General features: G+C 35.4%; 1 protein-coding gene and 1 long non-coding RNA gene across 2 annotated transcripts; one reads left to right on the top strand and one right to left on the bottom strand.

The window, feature by feature from the left end:
• Window positions 1-4,577: 4,577 nt before the first annotated feature.
• Window positions 4,578-14,973, top strand: LOC117338039. The gene is made up of 3 exons (XR_004534952.1): window positions 4,578-5,179; window positions 7,943-8,335; window positions 13,195-14,973. It is a non-coding gene; the product is annotated as an uncharacterized LOC117338039 (long non-coding RNA).
• Window positions 14,974-18,116: 3,143 nt separating this feature from the next.
• On the bottom strand, window positions 18,117-23,066 carry LOC117338036 (tyrosinase-like protein 1). Its single transcript, XM_033899195.1, has 4 exons — window positions 22,965-23,066; window positions 21,930-22,349; window positions 21,279-21,391; window positions 18,117-20,317 (listed from the first exon to the last, which is right to left on the bottom strand). The coding sequence occupies exons 1-4, from the start codon at window positions 22,974-22,976 to the stop codon at window positions 18,748-18,750; spliced, it is 2,115 nt and encodes a 704-aa protein (XP_033755086.1). The 5' UTR covers window positions 22,977-23,066; the 3' UTR covers window positions 18,117-18,747.
• Between the last annotated feature and the right edge of the window lie 511 nt (window positions 23,067-23,577).

Below are 23,577 nucleotides of genomic sequence, written 5' to 3'. Positions count from 1 at the left end.
CTTAGGAAATAATTCAACGATAACTTCCTGGTTTATTTTTAAACCTGGAATACCCGATCGCATACGTACATGTATACAACATATAAACCGGCATTCACAGAGCGCTTTGTTGGGTAGTGATCCGTTAAGTATGTATACCTTACACATGTGGTCCAAGCGTGGTTTGTCTGTAATTTGTAGCAGTTTCAAATACATACTTCCTATGTGGTTCAAAATATGCGATATATGTAAGTTTTGGGTATTGTTATAACAAATGTGCGTGCCGTAGATCGTGAGCTCGAGGCCCGGTCAGGACACGAGTCATAAAAGTGTCTTACTTCGTCATTTGTGTTACTATGTTAAAATATAGGTATTGATACTGTGTATCGTATGTTAAGTTGGGAATATCAGAGTGTAGTTGTGCTGTGTTGAATATATGTAATATGTGTACAATTCACATGTATATATTGCGATCCAAGTGTTCATATAATTTAATAGACGACTTGCATCTTTGATCTTGTCAGGGTATCGGGCCGAACATCATTGCGCCATTGAAACGTACTTTTTAAGAACGTGGGTGTGGCGCAGTGGTATAAGCTGTGGGTATTTCAGATTAGGCGATTGGGTGCCGTAGATCGTGAATTCGAGGCCCGGTCAGGGCACGAGTCAAAAAAGTTGTCTTCCTTCGTCATTTGTGTTACTATGTTATATATCAATTTATTAGCACAATCTAGCATATACACTATGTGTTGGTGATCCGAAGATATAGATTTGAATTTCCTGTTGTAGTTGTACCGAGAGAAATATTTTAAATATATACAGTTCGTATCCATGTATGTAAATACATTACGATCCAGGTATTCATATCATCTTATAGACGACTATGTCAGGGTAGATACGTGGTGCCGTAGATCGTGAGTTTGAGAGCCGATCAGGGCACAAGTTGCAAAAATGGCTTCCTTCGTCATTTGTGTTACTATGCTATATGTTCATACATACATACACGATTTCTGATAGTTATGAATATCGCTGAGTTTAATTGAACAATAACTTTCTGTATTTCGTCAATACATATCCAGTAGCATCATTATAAACTACATGTATATTACAGTAATAAACTCTCAACTTACATTGGAAGGTGTCAAAACCCTGTGCCTTTTCTACAATCCTGACACACTTTACTTTAAACCCAAAACAGAAAACATGATACTCCAGAAGCAGATATTATTAATTAATTCTAATTAAGTGTTTTTTATCCCTTCGTGTTCTGTCCGACAGATGTAGACTTGTATTTGTCAACTTAAATAATATTTTGTCTGACAGATAATAGAAATGGAGGGACGCAATCTATTTAAATCATTTCTACATGACATTAGTATGCATATTTACAATATTACACGAAAATCATACTGAAAACATTTTTCCCGGTAAAAAAAAAAGCTACCATTTTTTGTATTAGTTTTGAAATCCCACTAAATGTATTAACCATCAACTTAATGTGTTAATGCCATCTCCAATTATTATCTTTTAATTAAAATCAGAAAGTATGTCGTATTTCTAAATCGACACCAGCGGATACTAGGCCTATTGTATCGTTCTAAGTGGATAAAGGGAGGTCACTGTTTATAAGTACAGCTTAATTTGATTGACAGATTGACAGTAATATCAATATAAGGGAGGCAACTCTTTTTAATATTTCACTTTAATGTCGTGTCAGATGTTGAGTATTGTACAACATTTATAATTCAAAGCACAAAATCTAATTTGAAGTGTAAGTATAGTCCCATGTTGTCTTATTTGCGATTACAGCTGATTGAAAACACATGATAAATATCAAAGATACAAATAATACAATTTTAACTGCTATAATTATGATTTATCTTTAGGTTAAATTACATTTCGTTTGTTGTAAGTTTTTGGTTTTCTTAAAAAAAAAAAAAAACAACAAAAACAACAAAAGCAAACAAAAAACAAACAAAAAAAACCCCCAAAAACAACAAACAAACAAAAAAACGCTTCATCGAATTACATTGAAACCATTCCCCTAGAAACCTAGATAATATAAAACGCTTATACCTGGTACCATTACTGATATTTTTATAGACCAAAAAGACCAAAATACATGAAGCATGCAAACTTCAATGTTACTTCTAGTGTACAGATTAGGTAAGGTTTGGCTGGTTTGGTTTGCATTGTTTAACGTCCTAGAAATAGCTATGGTCAGTTTCCCCTATGGTCAGTTTTCCCCTATGGTCAGTTTTCCCTATGGTCATTTCCCCCTATGGTCAGTTTCCCCTATGGTCATTTCCCCTATGGTCAGTTTTCCCTATGGTCAGTTTTCCCCTATGGTCAGTTTTCCCTATGGTCAGTTTTCCCTATGGTCATTTACCCCTGTGATGCTTGCGTGTTGTGTACGTATGTGTTTTGGGAGACAGTTATGATATCCATCTTTGTCTCCTTGTGATAGCGCGAGACTGATGTCGACTTTATAGTGCCACCTCACTGAAGCATACTGCCAAAGACATCCAGCAGGTTACCCCACCCGGACACACGATACTGATACAGGGTGAACCAGTGGTCTCACTCCCAAAATTTGCGCGCCAAGCAGAAGTAGCAACTGATATTGTATAGAATCTGTTATGTCTAAGCCAGGGGACATACCTCAAAGTCAAAAAAAAAAAGATAAATTACGCTCTGCCGATTACTATAACGTTGTTTGAAGAATGCGAACATTTTTAGACGGGGTAAAATTGTCACGCAATACCCAGGGTTATACTGTATAAGGAAGGGCGTCAGGCAGGCATTAAGAAGGTGATTTAAAACACAAATAGAAAGATCTGACAAGAAGAAAAAAAATGAAGATTCAAAGAGTTGCACTGAGGAAGCGGTAACTAAAGGTCTCTTCAACGTCCTCATAACGGAGGCCAACGAGAATTCCACAGGGGATGACGTCACTTTGAGTCAACTCCTTCGACATTAAAAGTACTCGTGACGTATTCTTGTGATAAGTATAATGTAGACATGTCTACAGAACCAGTCATGCTCGCAACAAGATTAACACTCGGCAACTCGCCTTCATCACTTCCAGGGTTATCGTCTCTGGCGAATTCCCTGAATGAGAAGAAAGAACAAAAGCTGACTTGTCGAGTGTGTATTGCCATTTACTTACGTATGTACTTATATGACCTATTGTTACGCCTGTCATTGTTCTCAGTGAGGGCTAAAACAAAACACTACAGATATTTTCCCTCGAGGCTGTTAGGCTCCAGATGTCTGATTTGTTTGTTCATATCATGTAGTCTATGTGTTAACTTGTCGATCGGTTTGCTCTTCGAGTTTGATGATAGATGTCTGCAGACGTCATCACAAAGCTTTAAACTTTTAACACGACTATTCACTATTGAGAGGTTCACAGATAATATAGCTAAAATGTCAACATATATTTACTGTGTTACCTAGTTCAGGTCTAGCGATTCATTTTGTCTATATAAAACATATAATAAATCTCACTAAAACGTCAAATACAATATTTAAATTGAATTAAAAAATGCATATTTAAGTGTCAGTGAGTATTTATTTCAATACTGTTTACATATCTACTCAAACTAGTTTCAACTTAACTATCAATAAAATTGACCTACAGAGGAAGCTTTAAATTTCGACTAACCGAACATGCGTAACACTGCGCACTTTAACTTTAGAAGAAAAAAAAAGATAAAAAAAAAATAGCAATGATAATAAAAAAATAAATAAATAAACAGCCCAGGCTTACAAACTTCTACTTCACGTACTTTTTTACCCTGGCTAAAGAATCGTACAACATTCAAACAGGGTAATACATGTATGAGTATATTTGTCCCCTATGTATTACATTCTGTGTTTAATTTAAAGGTGGTATCTGTAGCTTTTACCAAGATTTTTATGGTTGGTGCAGTAGATGAAGCGAAAGACGCTTATCTGTCCGACACGCCTGGTCTGATGACTAATCTTTTTTATCTTATCTTTTTTTATTTTATTAATTAATTTTTTTTAAAAATTTTTTTTTTATAATTTTCTTTTTGTCCCCGTATCATCAGCTTGGTGTTAGTATTATATACGGTTTCGGTATCCTGCACAGGCGTCTGCTTCTGGTTAGTAATAATAGAAACAAAAATATAACCTACTCATACTATATCAACCCCATCAATACTAACCAGAAGCAAACGCCTGTGGTATCCTACAATGGCTTTTGGAACCATATGTACAACATTATGTATGGACTGCTTTTCTGTAATATCCTAACTAATCAATGGGGACAGGAAAATTATGAAATATATTACATGTTACATTGATGTTAAAGGCTTTAAAATTATCATCAGTTACCATTATAGGAAATAATTATCTAGTTCTTTCTCTCACTTTTACGTCAAAAGTTCGGGTCAGCGTTTCTTTATAGCAAGGTAAAAAACAGCATTTAAAAACAATTCTCCGCAATATCAGAGTCGTATATCATAACTAAGACATGACCTTGTTACAAAAAAAGACACTAATGTACATGATTCTATCTGAAATACAGATAATTAAAGAAAAGTTCCACTAAAAAAAAATAAATAAAAAGAAAAAAATATAAAAACAATCAAACAAAATAACCAAAACCGGCGTAGAATTTAAGGTAAAACCTTTAAAAGAAAAGAATGTCATTGTATTGATATCTCGGTTTTATCGCATTAATGCCACATTGGTATGATAATACTATATATATAAAATCTTGTTGTCCTGAGATGGACCAAGCCTGTATTTCCGTAAGGTTACACATTCTCCACCATAAATCGCGTATGTATACATAACATAGTTATATTGATTGATGCATGGCTTTGATTTTATAACTTGTTTTGATGTTGTTTTGATGTAAGTGTACGCCTGACCGTATTATATATATCATCCACACCGTAGTCAGGCCTGGGGTGTGGGGATACCGTACAACGGTTCAGAAACCCGGGCGAAAACATGGTCTAGCCTTAGTGACGGGTTAGAGTGTAACTGAAATGAATTGGCCGTTTTCTAATAGACATACATCATGTTTGATTGCTAAGGTCCGGATGTTTGTATACTAAAAAGCGACAAGGTATATAAATACAATACACAAATAAACATCTCGTGTTTCTAATTTATCTTTCAGCAGCTGTGACGATTTCTCGGTTGTTGCCAAGCTACGGAAATGGTAAGTATTTAAATTTATTCACTTTTTGATTGGACATTATAAAAAAGTCATATTTTTCTTTTCTTTTTCATTGAAATCAGGTTAATTTTTATTTGATTGATGTGCATAAACAAAATATTGATATAAATGTTCATAAGAAATGTTCAGAATTTCCAAGAAATAAAACGTCAAATTTTCGTGTTCCAAATGACATTTTGATTGATGAATTGGTGCATCAGATATGTTTTTACTGCCAGAATTATTAAATTATAGATAAAACATTTCTAAACAAAAATCAATTGAAGTTTTAGTATTAACACGGAGGGTTGCCGTTGGTTGCTCGAAATTCCGTTGCGATTGCGATGAAGCTGCGATTGGATACATTTTAGATAAAAATTAACAAAATAACGAAAAAAAAAACAACAAAAAAACTTATAGCATCCAATCATTTTAATTTTACTATTTTACTTTATAATTTGACATATCTATTTTTTAGATAACTTTTACTTTAAAAGCATTTAAAAACACTTTAACCATCAGCTATGTGAAAACAGCATTTTAGCAAAAAAGGACCTGTTGTTTTTCTGTATATATGTGCCTGAACAACCAACAGAGGTAGATAAAAATATGATTAATCAAGATTCACAATCTTATATATTATACAGCCGTTTCGATTTTTAAATCATTGGTGATATTTTCTAAGATATTGGAAATACATACAGTTTAGAAGATCAAATCGTTTTACACAAATGCTGGAGTATTTGAGGAAACGTCCCCCAGTTAGTCATTAAATGATGTTCCTCTTATTTGGATATTTTAAAAGAACATTCAAAATACGTATGATTAAAGAATATTTTCTTAAAATTGCTGCGTCGTCAACAATGAGTAAATTTTGATGGATTAAACGAAGAATATGTTGTTTTACATATTATACAATATCACAATTTACATATTTTACACTATTACCACCCTCCAATAGTTACATATTTACACGAGTAACGCCCTTCAAAAGTTTACTTTATACTATTTCTGCCATCCAAAATTACATACTTTATGCTATAACCACCCTCCAAAAGTTATATACTTTACTTTCTTACCACCCTCTAAGAGTTACATACTTTACACTATTATCACCCTCCAAAAGTTACATACATAAGTTCATATGTCTGTGTGTCCGTATTTCATTTTGTGTATTGTGTATGTATGTGACCGATCGTCTGTCTGTATGTCCGTACCTTCCTGTGTATTGTGTATGTGACCGATCGTCTGTCTGTCTGTCCGTACATTACTGTGTTTATTGTGTATGTATGTGACCGGTCGTCTGTCTGTCTGTCCATACTTTACCGTGTGTATTGTGTATGTGACCGGTCGTCTGTCTGTATGTCCGTACCTTACTGTGTGTATTGTGTATGTATGTGACCAGTCGTCTGTCTGTATGTCAGTAACTTACTGTGTGTATTGTGTATGTGTGTGACCGGTCGTCTGTCTGTATGTCCGTACATTACTGTGTGTATTGTGTATGTATGTGACCGGTCGTCTGTCTGTATGTCCGTACATTACTGTGTTGATTGTTTATGTATGTGACCGGTCGTCTGTCTGTATGTCCGTACATTACTGTGTGTATTGTGTATGTATGTGACCGGTCGTCTGTCTGTATGTCCGTACATTACTGTGTTGATTGTTTATGTATGTGACCGGTCGTCTGTCTGTCTGTCCGTACCTTACTGTGTATATTGTGTGTGTGACCGGTCGTCTGTCTGTATGTCCGTACATTACTGTGTTGATTGTTTATGTATGTGACTGGTCGTCTGTCTGTATGTCCGTACCTTACTGTGTGTATTGTGTATGTATGTGACCGGTCGTCTGTCTGTATGTCCGTACATTACTGTGTGTATTGTGTATGTATGTGACCGGTCGTCTGTCTGTATGTCCGTACATTACTGTGTTTATTGTGTATGTATGTGACCGGTCGTCTGTCTGTATGTCCGTACCTTACTGTGTGTATTGTGTATGTATGTGACCGGTCGTCTGTCTGTATGTCCGTACATTACTGTGTGTATTGTGTATGTATGTGACCGGTCGTCTGTCTGTATGTCCGTACATTACTGTGTTTATTGTGTATGTATGTGACCGGTCGTCTGTCTGTCTGTTCGTACCTTACTGTGTATATTGTGTGTGTGACCGGTCGTCTGTCTGTATGTCCGTACCTTACTGTGTGTATTGTGTATGTATGTGACCGGTCGTCTGTCTTTATGTCCGTACCTTACTGTGTGTGTTGTGTATGTATGTGACCGGTCGTCTGTCTGTGCGTCCGTACATTACTGTGTGTATTTTGTATGTATGTGACCGGTCGTCTGTCTGTATGTCCGTACCTTACTGTGTGTATTGTGTATGTATGTGACCGGTTGCCTGTTTGTATGTCCGTACCATACTGTGTGTATTGTGTATGTATGTGACCGGTCGTCTGTCTGACTGTCCGTACGTTACTGTGTGTATTGTGTATGTCCGTACCTTACTGTGTGTATTGTGTATGTGACCGGTCGTCTGTCTGACTGTCCGTACGTTACTGTGTGTATTGTGTATGTCCGTACCGTACTGTGTGTATTGTGTATGTATGTTACCGGTCGTCTGTCTGTATGTCCGTACCTTATAGATCAAGTTTTTTGTCAAGAGAAATACACGTCACATATAACTAACAGGAAAATCGATCTTATTTGTCGCTTTCAAACAAAGTCGATTATGCAGAAATCATAATAATGGTTATCCCTTTGGTATTTTTTGTAGGAATTCAAAATCCTCGTATTCGTCTTTTTGCTTGTATTGCCAATGGACATCGCCACTGGAAGTTATGACAGAGAAAGTGAAATCGCTCGCCTTACAGATAAATGTATGCGGTTTCGATATCAGGATCTTCCCAACCATATTTACGACATCAATACTGCTGACGTCATCAGCTTCTGTGTATTGCAGGCAATTAACACGATAAACAGAAGAATGCAAAAACCGGATATTGCTGAGGATGTTATTTTGCATAATCTTGATTTGTACAGGAATATGCTACAGCGCAATTCCGGAAGTGAAAACCTACATTCAATAAAACAACATGAAAAACGGACGCATAATGCATCCGGTCGGAATACTTTCCTAACAAGTGAGAATTCCTTGAAACCAATGATGGTAGGTATTCCTAAATAATAAAAATAGCATTTGAAGAAAGTGTTAAAATTACCTGCACTCATCTATGATTAATATATATGACTGGAGTAGATATCACTCGGAACTCCACGGATGTGGTTCGGGTCACATGACCTCAGACCTAATGAGAAAGGTTATATTTTGTAATAATTCATCCGCACAAATTTCGAGTAATCATTTTTCGGCGAACAATATGTTTTGATTATTAACATATTATCATACCATCATATCCGAGGAGTTCCGATTGAAATAGTTAAAAGTATAACTGTGTTTTCCGTGAAGGTATGAATGGATGGGTGTGGTGCTTGCTGCAGTATACTTTCTGGAAAGAAACGATATATAGAGGATATCTAACAGTGTCTTCAGCGCGCACTCGTGAAAAATATCAAAATATTAACCCCACTCGTGAACTATATTTGGTATTACTGAAGACACTGTTAGATATTCTGTTTATTACATTTTTTATCAACGAAACCCCTACCACGTATGCTAACTAGGACTACAGCGATAGTTTGTAAACAAAAAATGTAGTTCCCCCTGTCCAGGTGCTGACATATATGTCGGGCTTTCTGATATATTGGTATTTTCTAATCATTAATTTGATTTGTCAAATCAGCAAAAATGATATTTTTCACTAGTTTTTTTAAATATCTTAAAAAAAATATCGCCGACGACTTTTTAACATTTAAATGATACATGGGGTGTTTTTTTTTTATTTTAAATGTTACTTGTTACAAATTAACCTATGGCTATCAATTGAGTTGGCGTCCCGAAGGAACGATCTGTAATATTTGACGATATTTTTACTTGGGAAAGCAGACAACAAGCTCCCTGTCAATGTAGGCGGACGTGTTTTGCCTCGTCCGTGACAGCTGTCCCTGTCACAGCTCAGCCCTGTAGTAAACATCTTGCTCTGATCCATCATGCCCGGACAGATCAATAAAGAATGGGAACGGAGTATATAGTAATATATTCAGTTCTTACGTTTGTATATACGACACACGAGATATTGACACCTTTCAATATAAATTGACCGGTAGATAAAGTACAGCCAAACATTAATTAAAACTGCATCATACAGCTATTTTTTTTTTATTTATTTTGTTTTTTGCTTTTTTGTTTTTGTTTTTGTTTTTTTGTTGTTTTTTTCGTTTTTTTTTTTTCGTTTTTTTTCCTTTTGTTTTTATATCAAGGTTCATAGTTTTATTTAAAATCGTTATCTGTAATTTTATTATTATAAGATATCCAAAAACATATCCCTTGGTCGAAAAATATCATGTCAATGTAAAACACTACACTAGGGTGATATTTCCGCCATATCAATTTCAAAAATGCGTGAGAAAGGACGTAAATGTTTTGACATGCTAGCAGTTTCAGAATAAGAGAAGATAGCGATATTTCAATGTGACGAGTAAATTTATCATATTTTTATCATATTTTTATCATATTTTATCATATGACATACTGCTTAAATCATAGCAGTGTTTCTGTTTACACAGTAAAATCCTTGCCTCGTAATCTGTTTTAAAAAGCAGTACCTCATCGAATTGAATCGGGGAGTCAGGTTGTTACTACTAAGAAAATGAACGTTCATGATACAATAATCAAATTATGATTGTTTGTGGATTCTAGTAATAATGTTATGAATGTCACCATTATGTGAATAAATGTAATAATATGATTGCAGGACGAAAAAAAGAAGATTCAAATTCTGGTGAATAAAACGGAACGCAAAATGATTCCACAATTTATGAATATGTTTGGGCCTAGTATGATCAATATATTCGTATTTTAATTTACAAAAAAGACGACAGGGAATTATCTTATACTGATGTACATAGAAATACACAAACATTTCGCATTTTTATTTACTTATTTTCGAAGGAATAAAAAGTAGATGCAAGATGTATTTGATAACAAAATATCAAATATGATACTTTTACTGAATATGACAATACAAAATAAGTGGGTACAAAATCGTCAAGAATGCACAAGATATATGATATAGAATGTAACAACTTTTTTTTTGTCGAAACTAATGCTCACAGTTCGAACAAACAAAAGAGAATTATTTTTGGCAAGGGAAGTAACTCGTCTAATCTTAAGACCGTATTTAGTAAAAATATGATATCCACATCAGATCGACTAAAATGGTTCGTTTGTGAAACTGTTCGTTGTTAAATTAATCGTTTATTGTTGAACAATGATATCTTTTTAATATTTCGATATATATTTTCCACATTGGAATCAACTAAAATGTTTCTTATATGAAATTGTTCGTTGTTAAATTGATCATTTATTATTTTACAATAGTATTTTTTTTAGTATTTCGATATCTTTCTGTTATTCTGCACTCTAATACCTTTGCTGTTGACACCATACCCCCAACAGTACTGACAACAGTCATTAATGCTTATAACCAAAGGATGACGTCACATAACTTTTATATATGTATGCCTTAAAATGATACGTCTTTTCAAAGAAAAGGACAAATTACGTAATATCATCATATGATATTTTACCAGATGATACCGTTTTTACATCTGGGCCCAGTTGTTCAAAAGGTGATTAGGCCAATCACATTTCAACAACATTTTTCAAACCCTAATATGATAATTTCTGGTAGATCTAACTTGATAAAACTTCATGGAATTCTGTAATTCCTGATTCTCTGTGAAGATACCAACTTTAAATTATGCCAGTTTAAGAGGTGATTACTTAATCATTTCATTAGTGAAAATCTCATTTTACCTTTACTTCAAAACTTGCGTTTGTTTATTTCTTAAAATAGGCAGGTACGAATCGAAGAGAATGAAGAGTGAAAGAGTTTCGTAAAATATGGTCAAGTTAATTTTACCAGAAATGATTTTATCAGGATTTTAAAATTGTTGTTAAATTGTGTTTAGTCTAATCACTGTTTGAACAGTTGTTTAAGAAGTGTTTAGCTTAATCACATGATAAGTGAAGATGTCATCAAACTCTCCCTTTCCTTAGAATTGGCAGGTATGAAGACATTGACGATTGTTACAGCTTAATAAAAAAAAAAAAAAGGTCAAGTTAGTTTTACCAGAAATGAATTTATCAGGATTTTAAAATTATTGTTTAACTGTGATAAGCCTTATCGCCCCCTAAACAACTGGGCCCACATCCGTATCCTCTATATGGCATTAAGGTTCATCAGGTAAGAAACAATACGTACGGAGTGTGACGTCATTAAAATATCTTACCTCATGCTTTAATGCTTTATTTTAAAGTCTTCCTTCTTTTTAAACTAATTTTACAGCTGTGTAATGCTATTTTTTCTCTAAACAATCCATCAATTTCATTTTTTATGTGGTTACGACTCATCTAATTTATTTATGAATTGTGACATCTGTTTTTAACAGTGATCTGGTGTAATATATCTCAATCGCTTGTATCTCGTGACCTATGACGTAGCATGATTGAAATCTGACATACAACAAATGGTGATCACTGTAGTCTGTCGCAAGATATATTACTGTAATATTTCGCCACAGGTATATAGGGCTTCATTACATAGTCAGCATTAATATCATTATTGCTAATATCTAACATTTACTGTTGTTTTACGAGATAGGAATTATCGTTTTCTGTAAACCCCAATATTTTTCGCTTGACCAACACAAATAATTAATTTTATAAGTCTCTTTCAAAACTAATTCAAAACTAATTCTAACAAATAACGTCATTTCGTAACAATATTACCATAGTGTTATTCAAAAATACATACTTTAACATACATGTTTCCATATTTAATGCGAGAACAGTAACATACCTTATTAGTATAGTAACATGCCAATATGTTCACGCTTATTCGTACATAGGACGTATCTTTATGTATATAGAATACATGGCTATAGTGTCTTAAATATAAGCCGCATTTTTGCGAGATTTTTTCTTTCTGTCCAGAGCCAAAAATACAGCTTATATTTTTAAAACACTGACCATGCATTCTACATGTATATATCCTGCAACAATCATCAAAATTTAGCATTTTTAAGTGAAACGATATCAACAATGCTCCAAATATGTTCGCTTTAAATGTTATTTCACTTTGTCAGTCGAATTGACGCACGTGCTAAGTTTCTAAAATGCAGATGTTTTCCGTCATTGCTGAATACAGCAAAAATATATGTGGTGTGTGTATTACGACAATGCGGATTACTGTTGCAGGATAAATATAAATATAAGTCTGCAGTTTCTTCTTGATAAATAATCATGGTAAATTCTAGCCCGTTTCCTTTCTTGGTCACTTAGTCTACGTTGTCTACCTAAATCTTCTAGGGAGGTTTTTTTGTGTGAATTAAAACAGACTGTTTATCCGTTTATGACATTTATGACGAAAGTAAGTTTGACATGACAATGGCTATCTATAACTTATTGCTCCCCCTAATTAACCTCGACGTTCCCCGTGATTGAGTACCACTTAACAGTACATACTTAGAAGTCAATCATTTCAAAATATATAATAGAGAATATAATTTTAGTCATTCAGCAAAAAAGGTCAATTCTCATATAATCAAATTCTATTATAGCATAAAAATGCTTTGGTTCTTATTTTGAGAATGTGACTTAAACTAGATTCGACCTAGATGTGTAAGGGTGGGGGATGTAGGGGGGGGGGGGGGGGGTCGTTGATGAAACAGAAGACGTTTACTCTCCTGAGAAATCTGGTCCGTTTCTCTTTGTACTTTTCAAATGTCACCATTTCAATGTATTGTTTTTGTTCCTTTTTTGCACTGGTGGTATTCATTTTGAATTAGGTTTAATTTTGTTTTCCATTTGCCAATATTTAAAGAAAGTTAATATTGTTCTTGCAGCCCACGGATCAAATGAAAATTTTCAAGCTACAGCAGCTGCGTCAGGGACGACTGTAAAAACTGATAAGATGAAATCACATGATATGACACATAACCATCGAGTCAAACGCAACACCCACAACGCCTTAGACTGGGCCGCCATTTATGATTTCTTCCTTCGATTGCGTCAATCTACACTGCCCAGGAACACTGGTCCACAGTTCGTCACCAACAACAGACTCACTGGTCAACGATTGGTCACGAACAATGGGCTCACAGGCCCACAGCGTGCAAGGGCAGCCATAGCAGCCATTGGACCACTGCCAATCGGCCGGCGCTTTACATCTCCGTTCACGGATCCCCGAACAAGGGGCGACCCTCTACCCATTGGCCCCCTCCGTCCAAGGTTGAGGAGGGGCTTTTATCCAATCATACAGCAGAGAGGCTCTGGAAGCTTCAAAGACTACACTCGTACATTCGTTGATCCTGATGCTGGTTTGAAATTCAAGTCAATACTGACGGATGCTAGAACCAAGGGTGATCCTATGGTCATTGCAGCTTACAAACCCCATGAGAATCAAATCAAATATACAGGTGTCAACACACTGCAGATAAAACATACGACTCCACAGGCAAAATAAGTTAATTATGATGTTTGGAGACTAAAGTTAGAATATGTACCATGGTACCAAAGAGAGATACTATATCCATCTTTATCTCGTTATACTGGACATGGATTTGAGGAAACTCTGATATCCTTCCTAGGCAGATGAAACACAAATGACCAAAGTGACAAAAATGTACATATACTGTTTATTCTGATTATATAATTGTATGGATTTGAAGAAAGTCTGAAATCGGAATACATTTAAATGAGACTGTTCAGACAATGTGCAAGAGGGATACATCAGAACCGAACGGAATGCATGTTGACTTCAAGACACTTGAAGTCCATGTGAATGTTTTATGTCAATATATATACTATTTTGATGGTTGTATTCATGTTAAATCAAGGTATTTCTCGAGATTAAGACGAGGATTCGGCACTGATTACAAAGAAATTCCAAAACCAGGGAAAAATTAAATAAAATTAGAATTGTGGTAAATAACGTGATATATATATATGAATTATCCTTGAGATATGAATAATCCATGTGTCATCTGGATATAAAGGTTATGCTTATATATGATATATCATTATATCTACCACTCTATGAAATTGTCACTATATAACCTTACCAGCAGTAGTTGAGCATTACCATCTCATAAACTGACAACCGGCGCATTGATAATGTGTCACGTGAAGCACACCGCAGTTATAGAAAAAAGTAACAATTTTCCTTTGAAAAACCTGATGGACAGTATAGAGTCTGTATTTTCGTAATGTTAATTAACATTAAATATTAGTACATTGTATTTCATTAGTTATTTTCGACTGGTTTTCTATTATCTTACGCACTATTTTCTTACGCGGAACAACATGGTGGAGCTGTTAACAGGCTCACAAGCGAGAATGGCGGGGAAACTTGAATTCTGTTACTATAAGTGTTAATCCGTTCTTTTACTAAGTATTTGTAACTAGTGCAGCCAAATCTTGTTATCTCAGTGCCATTTTGTTCATGAAAACTCCAGATATCCCGATTATTTTAGGTGACTTAGTAGATTTTATATGTAAAGTTTACTAGCTGTTATAACTGTTATTTTACTTCGAGTTAAGCAGGGTTTTCGAGTCATGAGATTTTGAGATAACGAAGATTGACACTATTTATATATTTAGTTGAATAAAACGCCTTGATCATAGCAGATGTGTTGAGTTTCTTTATGTCCTATACAATTGTATGTACCAAATTATACTGTGCATGTCACAGCACTAGTACGTCGAACAAAGAAAAGATAAAACAAGTCGATACAAAACTACCTACTGGAACTGAGGAGAACCAAGAACAAAAGATAGAAAGATAATCCTCTTGTACTGTAAACGTGGTTATTTTCGCGATTTCGATATGTAAACAATACGCGTTGGGGCAATTTCCGCGATCGATCAACCTTCGTTTGTAGTTCGAGATTACGCAAATTGATATCAAAATACGCGTGGGGGAAATCTTTGCGATCAAAAGGACTTGCGTAAATTTCCACGTTTACAGTATGTTATTTCATTTTTTCATATCTAGCAACAAACCATATTAATGAACTTTAAAGTCGCAAATGAATTTAACTCTAACCCTAACCCTAACCCTAACATTAGCAACTCAACGAACTTCATTCAAAAACAAGAGACCGTCGGTCCCGTTTCAGAGTTTATCTGTGTTCCAAGTTAATCATATCTAAGCTACGAAATAATGAACTGTTAATTACTCTAATTAAACAATTATGTTAATTAATTCGCTGTAGTTTTATCAGATGCGTTAGATATATGAACCATACAATATGACAATCAACATCAGCTTCTTTCTTTGTTCCATTGGTAGGCCCTTTGCACCTTTTTAAATAGGTTATTTAATTGAATCTGTAGTAACAGGGCCTTTAATCTTATTTGTATACAAAGTAACAAGGGATCTGTAGGGTAGTCCTCCAATTCCTCCAATTTCCAGAAACGTAAAAAACTAATATCAGTACATTCCATGACACTTAAATATAAGATGTTAGGCCTTCGTCACAACCAGACGCACGGGGTTTTCAAGTGTGTGTTATCTGTGTTTTTCGCCGTAGAGGTAGCAAAGTCAGAAAAAGGTGGCAGTCAATTCGTGAGGTGAGAGAATACTCCTGAGAATTCGCACGTGCGTGCTCTTTAAAGTTAGCAAGAAGGGCACATGGCAGTCTTGCAACGCAAACACGTTCTGTGAAAGTGTGAAAGTGCGACGCCCGTACGCTAACTTTACGTCCTCTCCCTTTCAACTCCCGTGTGGACGCAGTGGCCATACAGTCGCCTTAAGTGTTTTGTGAATGAGAGTTCCTTGCGTTTGGAACCCGGCATAGTTAAGAATGTACTCCTCTTTCAATTTCAACTTTCCATTACGTTCAAGTCTCGTTTTGATCTTGTGTAAGTTTTTTTGTTATATCAAGCAAAATATGGCCAATCTTATAAGCAAACACGAATCTAAAAAAATGTGTCAAAAATCTAGACGTCAGTTGTTTATAGAACATCTTTCACAAGAATTTTGTTAAATTACCAATTTGGCGGCCAATTTGAAAATGCAACTACTTACCCTTCATTTTTCATTATAGAAAGTTCATGTTCACTGTACAACTTAGTATTGTTCAATTAATGATGTAAAATAGCATACAAAAATGCGGAAAATTATATATTTTGATATGTTCTTTTTTTCATTTCTGCTATAACTTAAACACTTTGGATTTATGATACCGAAATGGTGACAAACAACACGAATGATAATAGGACACAAAATGAAGCACACAGGCCTCCTATTTTATGGCTGACAGATTAACTTGTTTTCTTTTGAAAACTTTAATAGTAGACCTTTTTATATTGAATATTAAATCTGTATGAAATGTTTTGTCATTGAAAATGAGATGGTAGGAGTAAAATAAATTGCTGTATTGAGTTTAGGCAATGTAACTTCCAAAATTGAAAAGAAAATACTATTTTTGTCAGTTCTGCAAGCATCAAATGGGAGATATTGTATGGATTTGTCCTGTAAAAGGTCAAAACTACAAAATCATACAACTGCATTATGTCAATTTTTTTTTATCTTTGGCCGATCATAGCAGAAAAACGAGCACACAGACATATAATTCATCCTTCAACTTCTGCCACGCCATTCACTCCCATTTCCAATAACGAATTCGTGAAAAAAAAATTGTCAAGAATTTTTGACATCACAGAGGCGTACATCCTCAATGGCATCCTTTGTGATTCTTGGAAATCGTAGAGATTGTTTAGTGAGTTCCTTTGCGGTTTTTTTATCGTACATACCCCCATTAAGTGGCCGCTCGGCCGGTTGTGACCGAGGCTTTAATAATTATCCCTGATAAAACCGATTTAAGTTGAAAATTTTATCATTTACATGTATTTCTGTAATTTCCGTTATTCTACTTCCGGGGGAAAACATCGACCGATTGCTAAAGCTCTCCTAGTTCAAACTAGGCACTCATCAACAGTGGGCGTATCCTACAGAAGCATATCACAGGGCATCAGATATTGATTTTGAATAAATTCAAAACAGGGTTTGGGATGATCAACTTGACAAAGACTGAGAGAAAAGTTAATGGTCGTTATCATTTCTTCGAAACCTACGTGGGGCAGTTGCCAGGTACTGACCGTAGGCCGGTGGTTTTTCTCCAGGTACTCCGGCTTTCCTCCACCTCCAAATCTGGCACGTCCTTAAATGACCCTGGGATGTTAATAGGACGTTAAACAAACCAAACCAAACCATTGCTTCATAAGAAACTACATGCTTGACGTCCGTCATTAAAGTAGCCACATAGGACTGGTTTGACTGTTGCCAATGTGACCGGGCAGTGTGTCATGCTACCGTGTCAGCCTGTGGCATCATGCTACCGTGTTAGGCTGTAACGTTATGCTACCGTATCAGACTGTGACGTCATGCTACCGTGTCAGGCTGTAACGTCATGCTACCGTGTCAGACTATGACGTCATGCTACCGTGTCAGACTGTAACGTCACGATACCGTGTCAGACTATGACGTCATGCTACCGTGTCCGGCAGTGACATTTCAGTGTGACGACACTACATCCATGTTTATAACTGTTCCTATTATACCCCAACCTGCTCTTTCACCTAGGCGGCCAGGGTTCGATTCCACGATAAAGGTATGGGGTCACCTTCCCGACCACGTGGGTTTTTCCCGGGTGCTTCAGTTACCTCCAGCAGTAAGACCCCTCGCTCGCCTCAATCCAGGCTAAAAAGTGTGATTGATATAATTTGTTTCGAAATTGTTGTAAAATAAATAAAAAACACCATATTTAATTCTTGATCGAAATAAGTACCCACTTTTATTAATATTTATTATCTTTATCAATGAAACCATTATATATAATGCTTCTGAAATAATTGTATAAATCAATAACGACTTTATAAAACATTTTTTTAGTTTGGTTTTTAAAACATAATAGAAAAAATCTGACAAACACAGGCAATATTCCTTCACGTGAAATTCACTTGAAATTTCACTTTTTTGCCCTTTTCACGTGAATTTCATGTGAATTTCATGTGAAGGAATATTGCCTGTGTACGAAGAATCAAACAGTTGTCAATTTAAACATATATTTTTAATGCTATGCCAACTTATTAAAACCAGAACAACCATATTGTCAGCAACAGCTTTTCGTGATATGTAGACTTATAATCGTATATGTATATTATTTTCTTTTATGATTTCGTTTCAAAGATCTCCTATTCATCTATATATCCGTAAAACACGTCAATTTTCAACAAAACTGTTCAAACTCTCTAATGATTTTAAACAGTTTGTCATGAAATAAACTATCATGGCTAAGAAAAGCATTTATAAGAAAAAGTTCCGTAAAATTTCTGTTTATTATCTATAGTTGTGACGTTGTATTGGCTGTTACCAGGGTAACGCTCAATTTTTCTTAATCAAAGTACCATGGCCATGTCATGTACGCGTCGCAAAAGAATGTAATAGGTACTTCATCTGAATTGCTTTCTGGTAGCAGATTGCTTCCTTTCTTCCAAATCCCCTTGACCGCGTCCTCATACGAAAGTCCGTACATTCGTGGATATGAAGAGGTTATTCGGAAGGTTCCGGAACATGGTCGGTAAGTTCCGTTCCTGAGACACTGGGGTCTACAAACACGTCCACAGGAGTCGTACGCGGTCATGTAGAACTGTGCTGCCCCTTCAGTAGGATTTTTTACCCCAACATACGTCATAGATGACGAGATAGGTAGTCTCTCATCTACTACAGCATAGTCCTTGTACCTGCCGGAATAGTCAATACCGTCGGTCTGGACGTAAACCTTGGACGCACCGGAACCGGAAACATGACATTTGCTATATGTTGCTGGCATTTTCTTCTTAATTTCAACTTTCAGTCCTTTATATTTTTGTGCCTCGAACATGTCATTTGTCTCCACCAAATGACCATCCTTTATAATGAAAGACTGGAATTTTGATTTCGGAGTCCTTTCAAATATTATTCTAACGGGTATAAACGACCAACGTTTGACATCGCTTACGCCGTTCAGAAGAAATGTGTTTTGGTAAGGCTTGTTGATTTGCGTAGTATCAAAACGGGAATTCGTTCCTGATGATGTTCCATTTGCTGAAATACTTCGTTTCCCTCTATTTCTGATAGGAGCGTTAGGGATAGTGTCCCCTCTAGTTCTGGGATCTCGGAAAGGTGTGCTAAAACGATTTCCTATTGGCAGAGGTCCAGTTTGTGCGATTGTTTGCTGTGCTCTAGATTGTCCACCAGCCGATGGCGATATGAATGCCGCTGGAGCCCCCGCCGCCATACCACCCATACCAGCCATTGCTGCTGGGCCCCTAGGAATAAGTCCTACACGGGAGCGACACCTGCTGTCAACGCATTCTAAATATGAACTTCCGCCGCAGGTAGGACATGTTGGGGATGGCTGATATGTTGACAAAGCCTCGACCTGGTTACTGTATCCATTGATGTTTCTGAGGCTGAAGGGAATCATTCGGTCAAAAGGCTGGTGAAGTGGAACATTAGTTGGGGGGTAATCATTAGCAGGATCAATGCCTAAGGATCTCTGTCTCCTCCGGAATAACACCCAGAAGTAGTTAACAAACGAGTGATGCATGAAGAATACTGGGTCTTGAGCTGCTGTTGCTGCAGCTGATAGTTGACCATCGACCCAGACATGGGGGCCGTTGTGGTGTATCTCCAGACTATACTGTGGATTAGGATTGGGTTCAACAATCTCACTGTGCCGTCTCCGCGTGAGGACCGCCTGTACATTAGCGTCACTGATCAGGGTGCCAGCATTACCGATATTCCGAGTGAGTGGTACATTGTCCGGTGTATACCAGTTGGCAAATGGGCCGTTTGTTACGGCACCAAATCCTTCCCCGAAAAATTCAGGGGTCCACAAAATTGATTCCGTAGGTTGGTCCATGTAGAAATCGAGTCGGCTATCCCAGTATGGGACCGGAAAGTTGATAGCTCGCTCAAATCTACAACAGAAATGATTCGGTTATCCCAAAGGACATTCGCGCTCCAGTATGTCTTTGTGTCGGTGTCGGTGAAAGTAGAAATTATTGTATCAATTGAAATGGTCTATCTCTGTTAAAATACTATGTGATTTAAAAGAATAAGACAATGTCCATTGATATAAAGTACATATTCTATAAGAAATGCTCAGTCGGAATTGTAATTTATGTAATTTATCCATGTTGGAGATACGTCCATGTTCCTCTAAACATTCGTAACATGAAACATTTTTTTAGCAGTAAAATCTATAACAGCAATTGTAACTTAAACAATATAATGCCATGTATTGTAAAATGTATTTCAAAGTGTAATGTTGAGATATTTGATATACTGCGTATATATAGATATGTATTGTTACTCTTGTTCATTAATACCTGTATCATTTTTAATAACGCTTTATCGTCCTGGGTGTATCCTATTGTTAAAACAGCAATCAACTATTCTTATAAAATACTATTTTTAGAACTGCTACATCAGCTTTATTATATGATATATATTTAACAGTAGCGTATAAGCGTTAATGTATGATATTGATATGATAATGGTATAGTAGTTTTTAGTGTACAATATTGATATAAAACTAGTATAGCAAACGGATATATAATATTGACAAAATACTGGTATAACAGGTTTGAAACATAATATTGATATAATACAGGTAAATATGAAGATTTGGTACAAAATAGTGATATAAAACTAGTATAGCAGTTTTGATATATACTATTGATATTATACTGGTATAACAGTTTTGTTATATAATATTGGTATAATACTGGTATAACAACTTTGGTATATGTTATTGATATGATAATGGTATAGCACTAATATAGCAGTTTTAGTATATGATGTTGTTTTAACACGGTTATAGTTGAACGTAATATTGTTATAAACTGCTTTAATTTCCTGATAAACATTCATACTTACAATATCAGATACACGGCATGCCACCCGAGGAAGTTTGGACCTCCGTGTGCTGAAGTTATTACCAAACGATGAATATCAGCGAACGCGTCATATCGGCTTATGTTGGGGCCGACCTTTAAAGAAAAGGAAATGAAATACATATTAGTATTAGCTGGGGACGCAATATGCATACATAGAAAAGTGGCGTGAAGCAAGAATTAACTACTCTGTGGAAATCTACTGTGCAAGTACTCTTATTCCTGTTTTTTGTTTTTGTTTTGTTGTTGTTGTTGTTTTTGTTGTTGTTTTTTCTTTACTGTGCAAATTTGTTTGTTTTTTTTGTGTGTGTATTTTAGACTTTCTCCTATTTTGTGTTTTTTGCCTGAATAGTTATAGACAAATTTCCAAATATCGATCACTTGTCATTCTGTGAGGTACATAGCAACTTGTGTGTTTACAGGTGATATTTATATGAAACCACAGCACTAAAATATTATTCCGCTATTTACATTATATATGGGTTTTTTTTCTACAGAAAATATGAAAATGTGCTTATTATTCATTGCGCTAATCTGCTATAATTTGGAAATGCGAGAAAATTTGAGTGCGCCAAAATTAACTCGTTTACAGTATTATTATTATGAACATTATAAATAGGCATAACGTCTTTACCATTTGATTCTTTAATAAGTTAATTCTCGTTACGAAGGTATTCCACATCTGCCTAGTCATCATACGGACTTCCCGTCGAACTCTTCTGTTGAATTGTCTTTTATTCCTGTGATGTTTCTGAGCGTCTCCAAACACTTGACGAAAAAGTTCCTGGGCATACTGAATTGTCTCATTCGCAATAGGTCTTTGAGGACGTAAGTTATAGGTTTTGTAAAGGAAATTGGAGACACAAAAAGCGCTGATTTCGTGGGCCGGCATGTCGGTGACATTAAGAATTTGGGTTCGATACCTGTAGCAGTCTTTAAGGATGTTTGGCATAGGCAGTGGTTCCACAAGGCCAGAGACATGTACTGGGTTGTTAACAATTAAGCATACCACCAACAGCAACCCTTGGACGAGGACAACAGATGATCTTGTCATCTACAATGTAAGGTAATGTTGTCTATATCCATAACGTGTAACAAATATGACTTGATATTAATAAGATAGCTAATAAAGATCAAAATTGATATTAATGAAAAACATGAAATTGTTTTTGATTCTACGATGGCGACATAATCTTATATTGACGGTTTGTAAACTTGATTGATAAATGATAATAAAATATATAAATCATAAATATGAATATTCATCAGTTAACTATCACAATGTAACATATATCATAATGAACTTACGGTTAACTTTGATAGACATACTATTTAAATATGACGTATTTGATAAACAATCATATAGAATTTAAATAAAGTAAAGTTATATTATCTATTTACCATATAGACACGTTTCCTTTTTTATGTGGGTCAAATATATTTTGAATCTTCGCATTATAAAAGGAAAAATTGAAATGCCAGAAATTAAGAAATATTTTCAATTTGGCATTGAAACTATCAGAAGACATTTGAAACAATCAACCCTAATAGATACTCTTTTGTTTTGATTGTATATTAATTAAAGTATTACTAATATGATATTATTTTCAGAGAAAACATTAACGATATATTAAAGAATTTTACAATTGATGGATTTTGCAATACATACCATGATATCCATACAGGGCTGTATATCCCCCAAATCGGCCACACAGGAAAATGAAATAATATCGTCTAAACAATACGATATAACAGAGTTTTCTTTTGTAATATTTAGAAAACATGACAGCATGCTCGTGTGGTTATGTTCTGGTCAAAGGTTGCACTTATTTCCTTGTTTTGAGGCTCTTTTTCTTAGAACACGAGAACGATAAAAACCGTAAGCGACAGACAGCTTATGGTCAACCGATTTTTGTATTTTGTAAACAAAACATCATTAATTGTTTTTATTTTAGTGTTTGTCATACATGAAGATGTTGATGATTGAGGAAGGGGTTTTCCGCATGGAGGATATATTAATTTCAGGATATATCTTTTCTCTATTTATTGCCTTTAAATACACAATATAAATCGTATGTCTATGTTATTTTTGTGTATCTATACGAGGACTCACACTTTTAACAGATGAACCCAATGCATATTATGTTAACAGAGAAGTTCACCGTGATTGAAAAAGCGTTCCGAATCTATTTCAAACATTCTGTATGTTCGAAACGGCCTTGAAGGTTTGAACAACGGCAGCGCACAGATGCTTTTAGCCGTCTTCCTTTCGGTGTCCTGTT

This window comes from Pecten maximus, chromosome 11 (genome assembly GCF_902652985.1).
Source record: "Pecten maximus chromosome 11, xPecMax1.1, whole genome shotgun sequence".
Taxonomy (NCBI): Eukaryota; Metazoa; Mollusca; class Bivalvia; order Pectinida; family Pectinidae; genus Pecten; species Pecten maximus.
Note: the sequence above shows the minus strand (reverse complement) of the source record. Positions and strands in the feature narration are given on the sequence as shown.

Bases quoted from the DNA above. Each gene is read 5' to 3' on its own strand.
- LOC117338036 (XM_033899195.1), bottom strand. The intron at 21,392-21,929 runs GTAAAGACGTTA...TTTTCTTTAAAG, and splicing joins ACTTATTAAAGAATCAAATG to GTCGGCCCCAACATAAGCCG. The intron at 20,318-21,278 runs GTAAGTATGAAT...TTTCTGTTGTAG, and splicing joins CATGCCGTGTATCTGATATT to ATTTGAGCGAGCTATCAACT.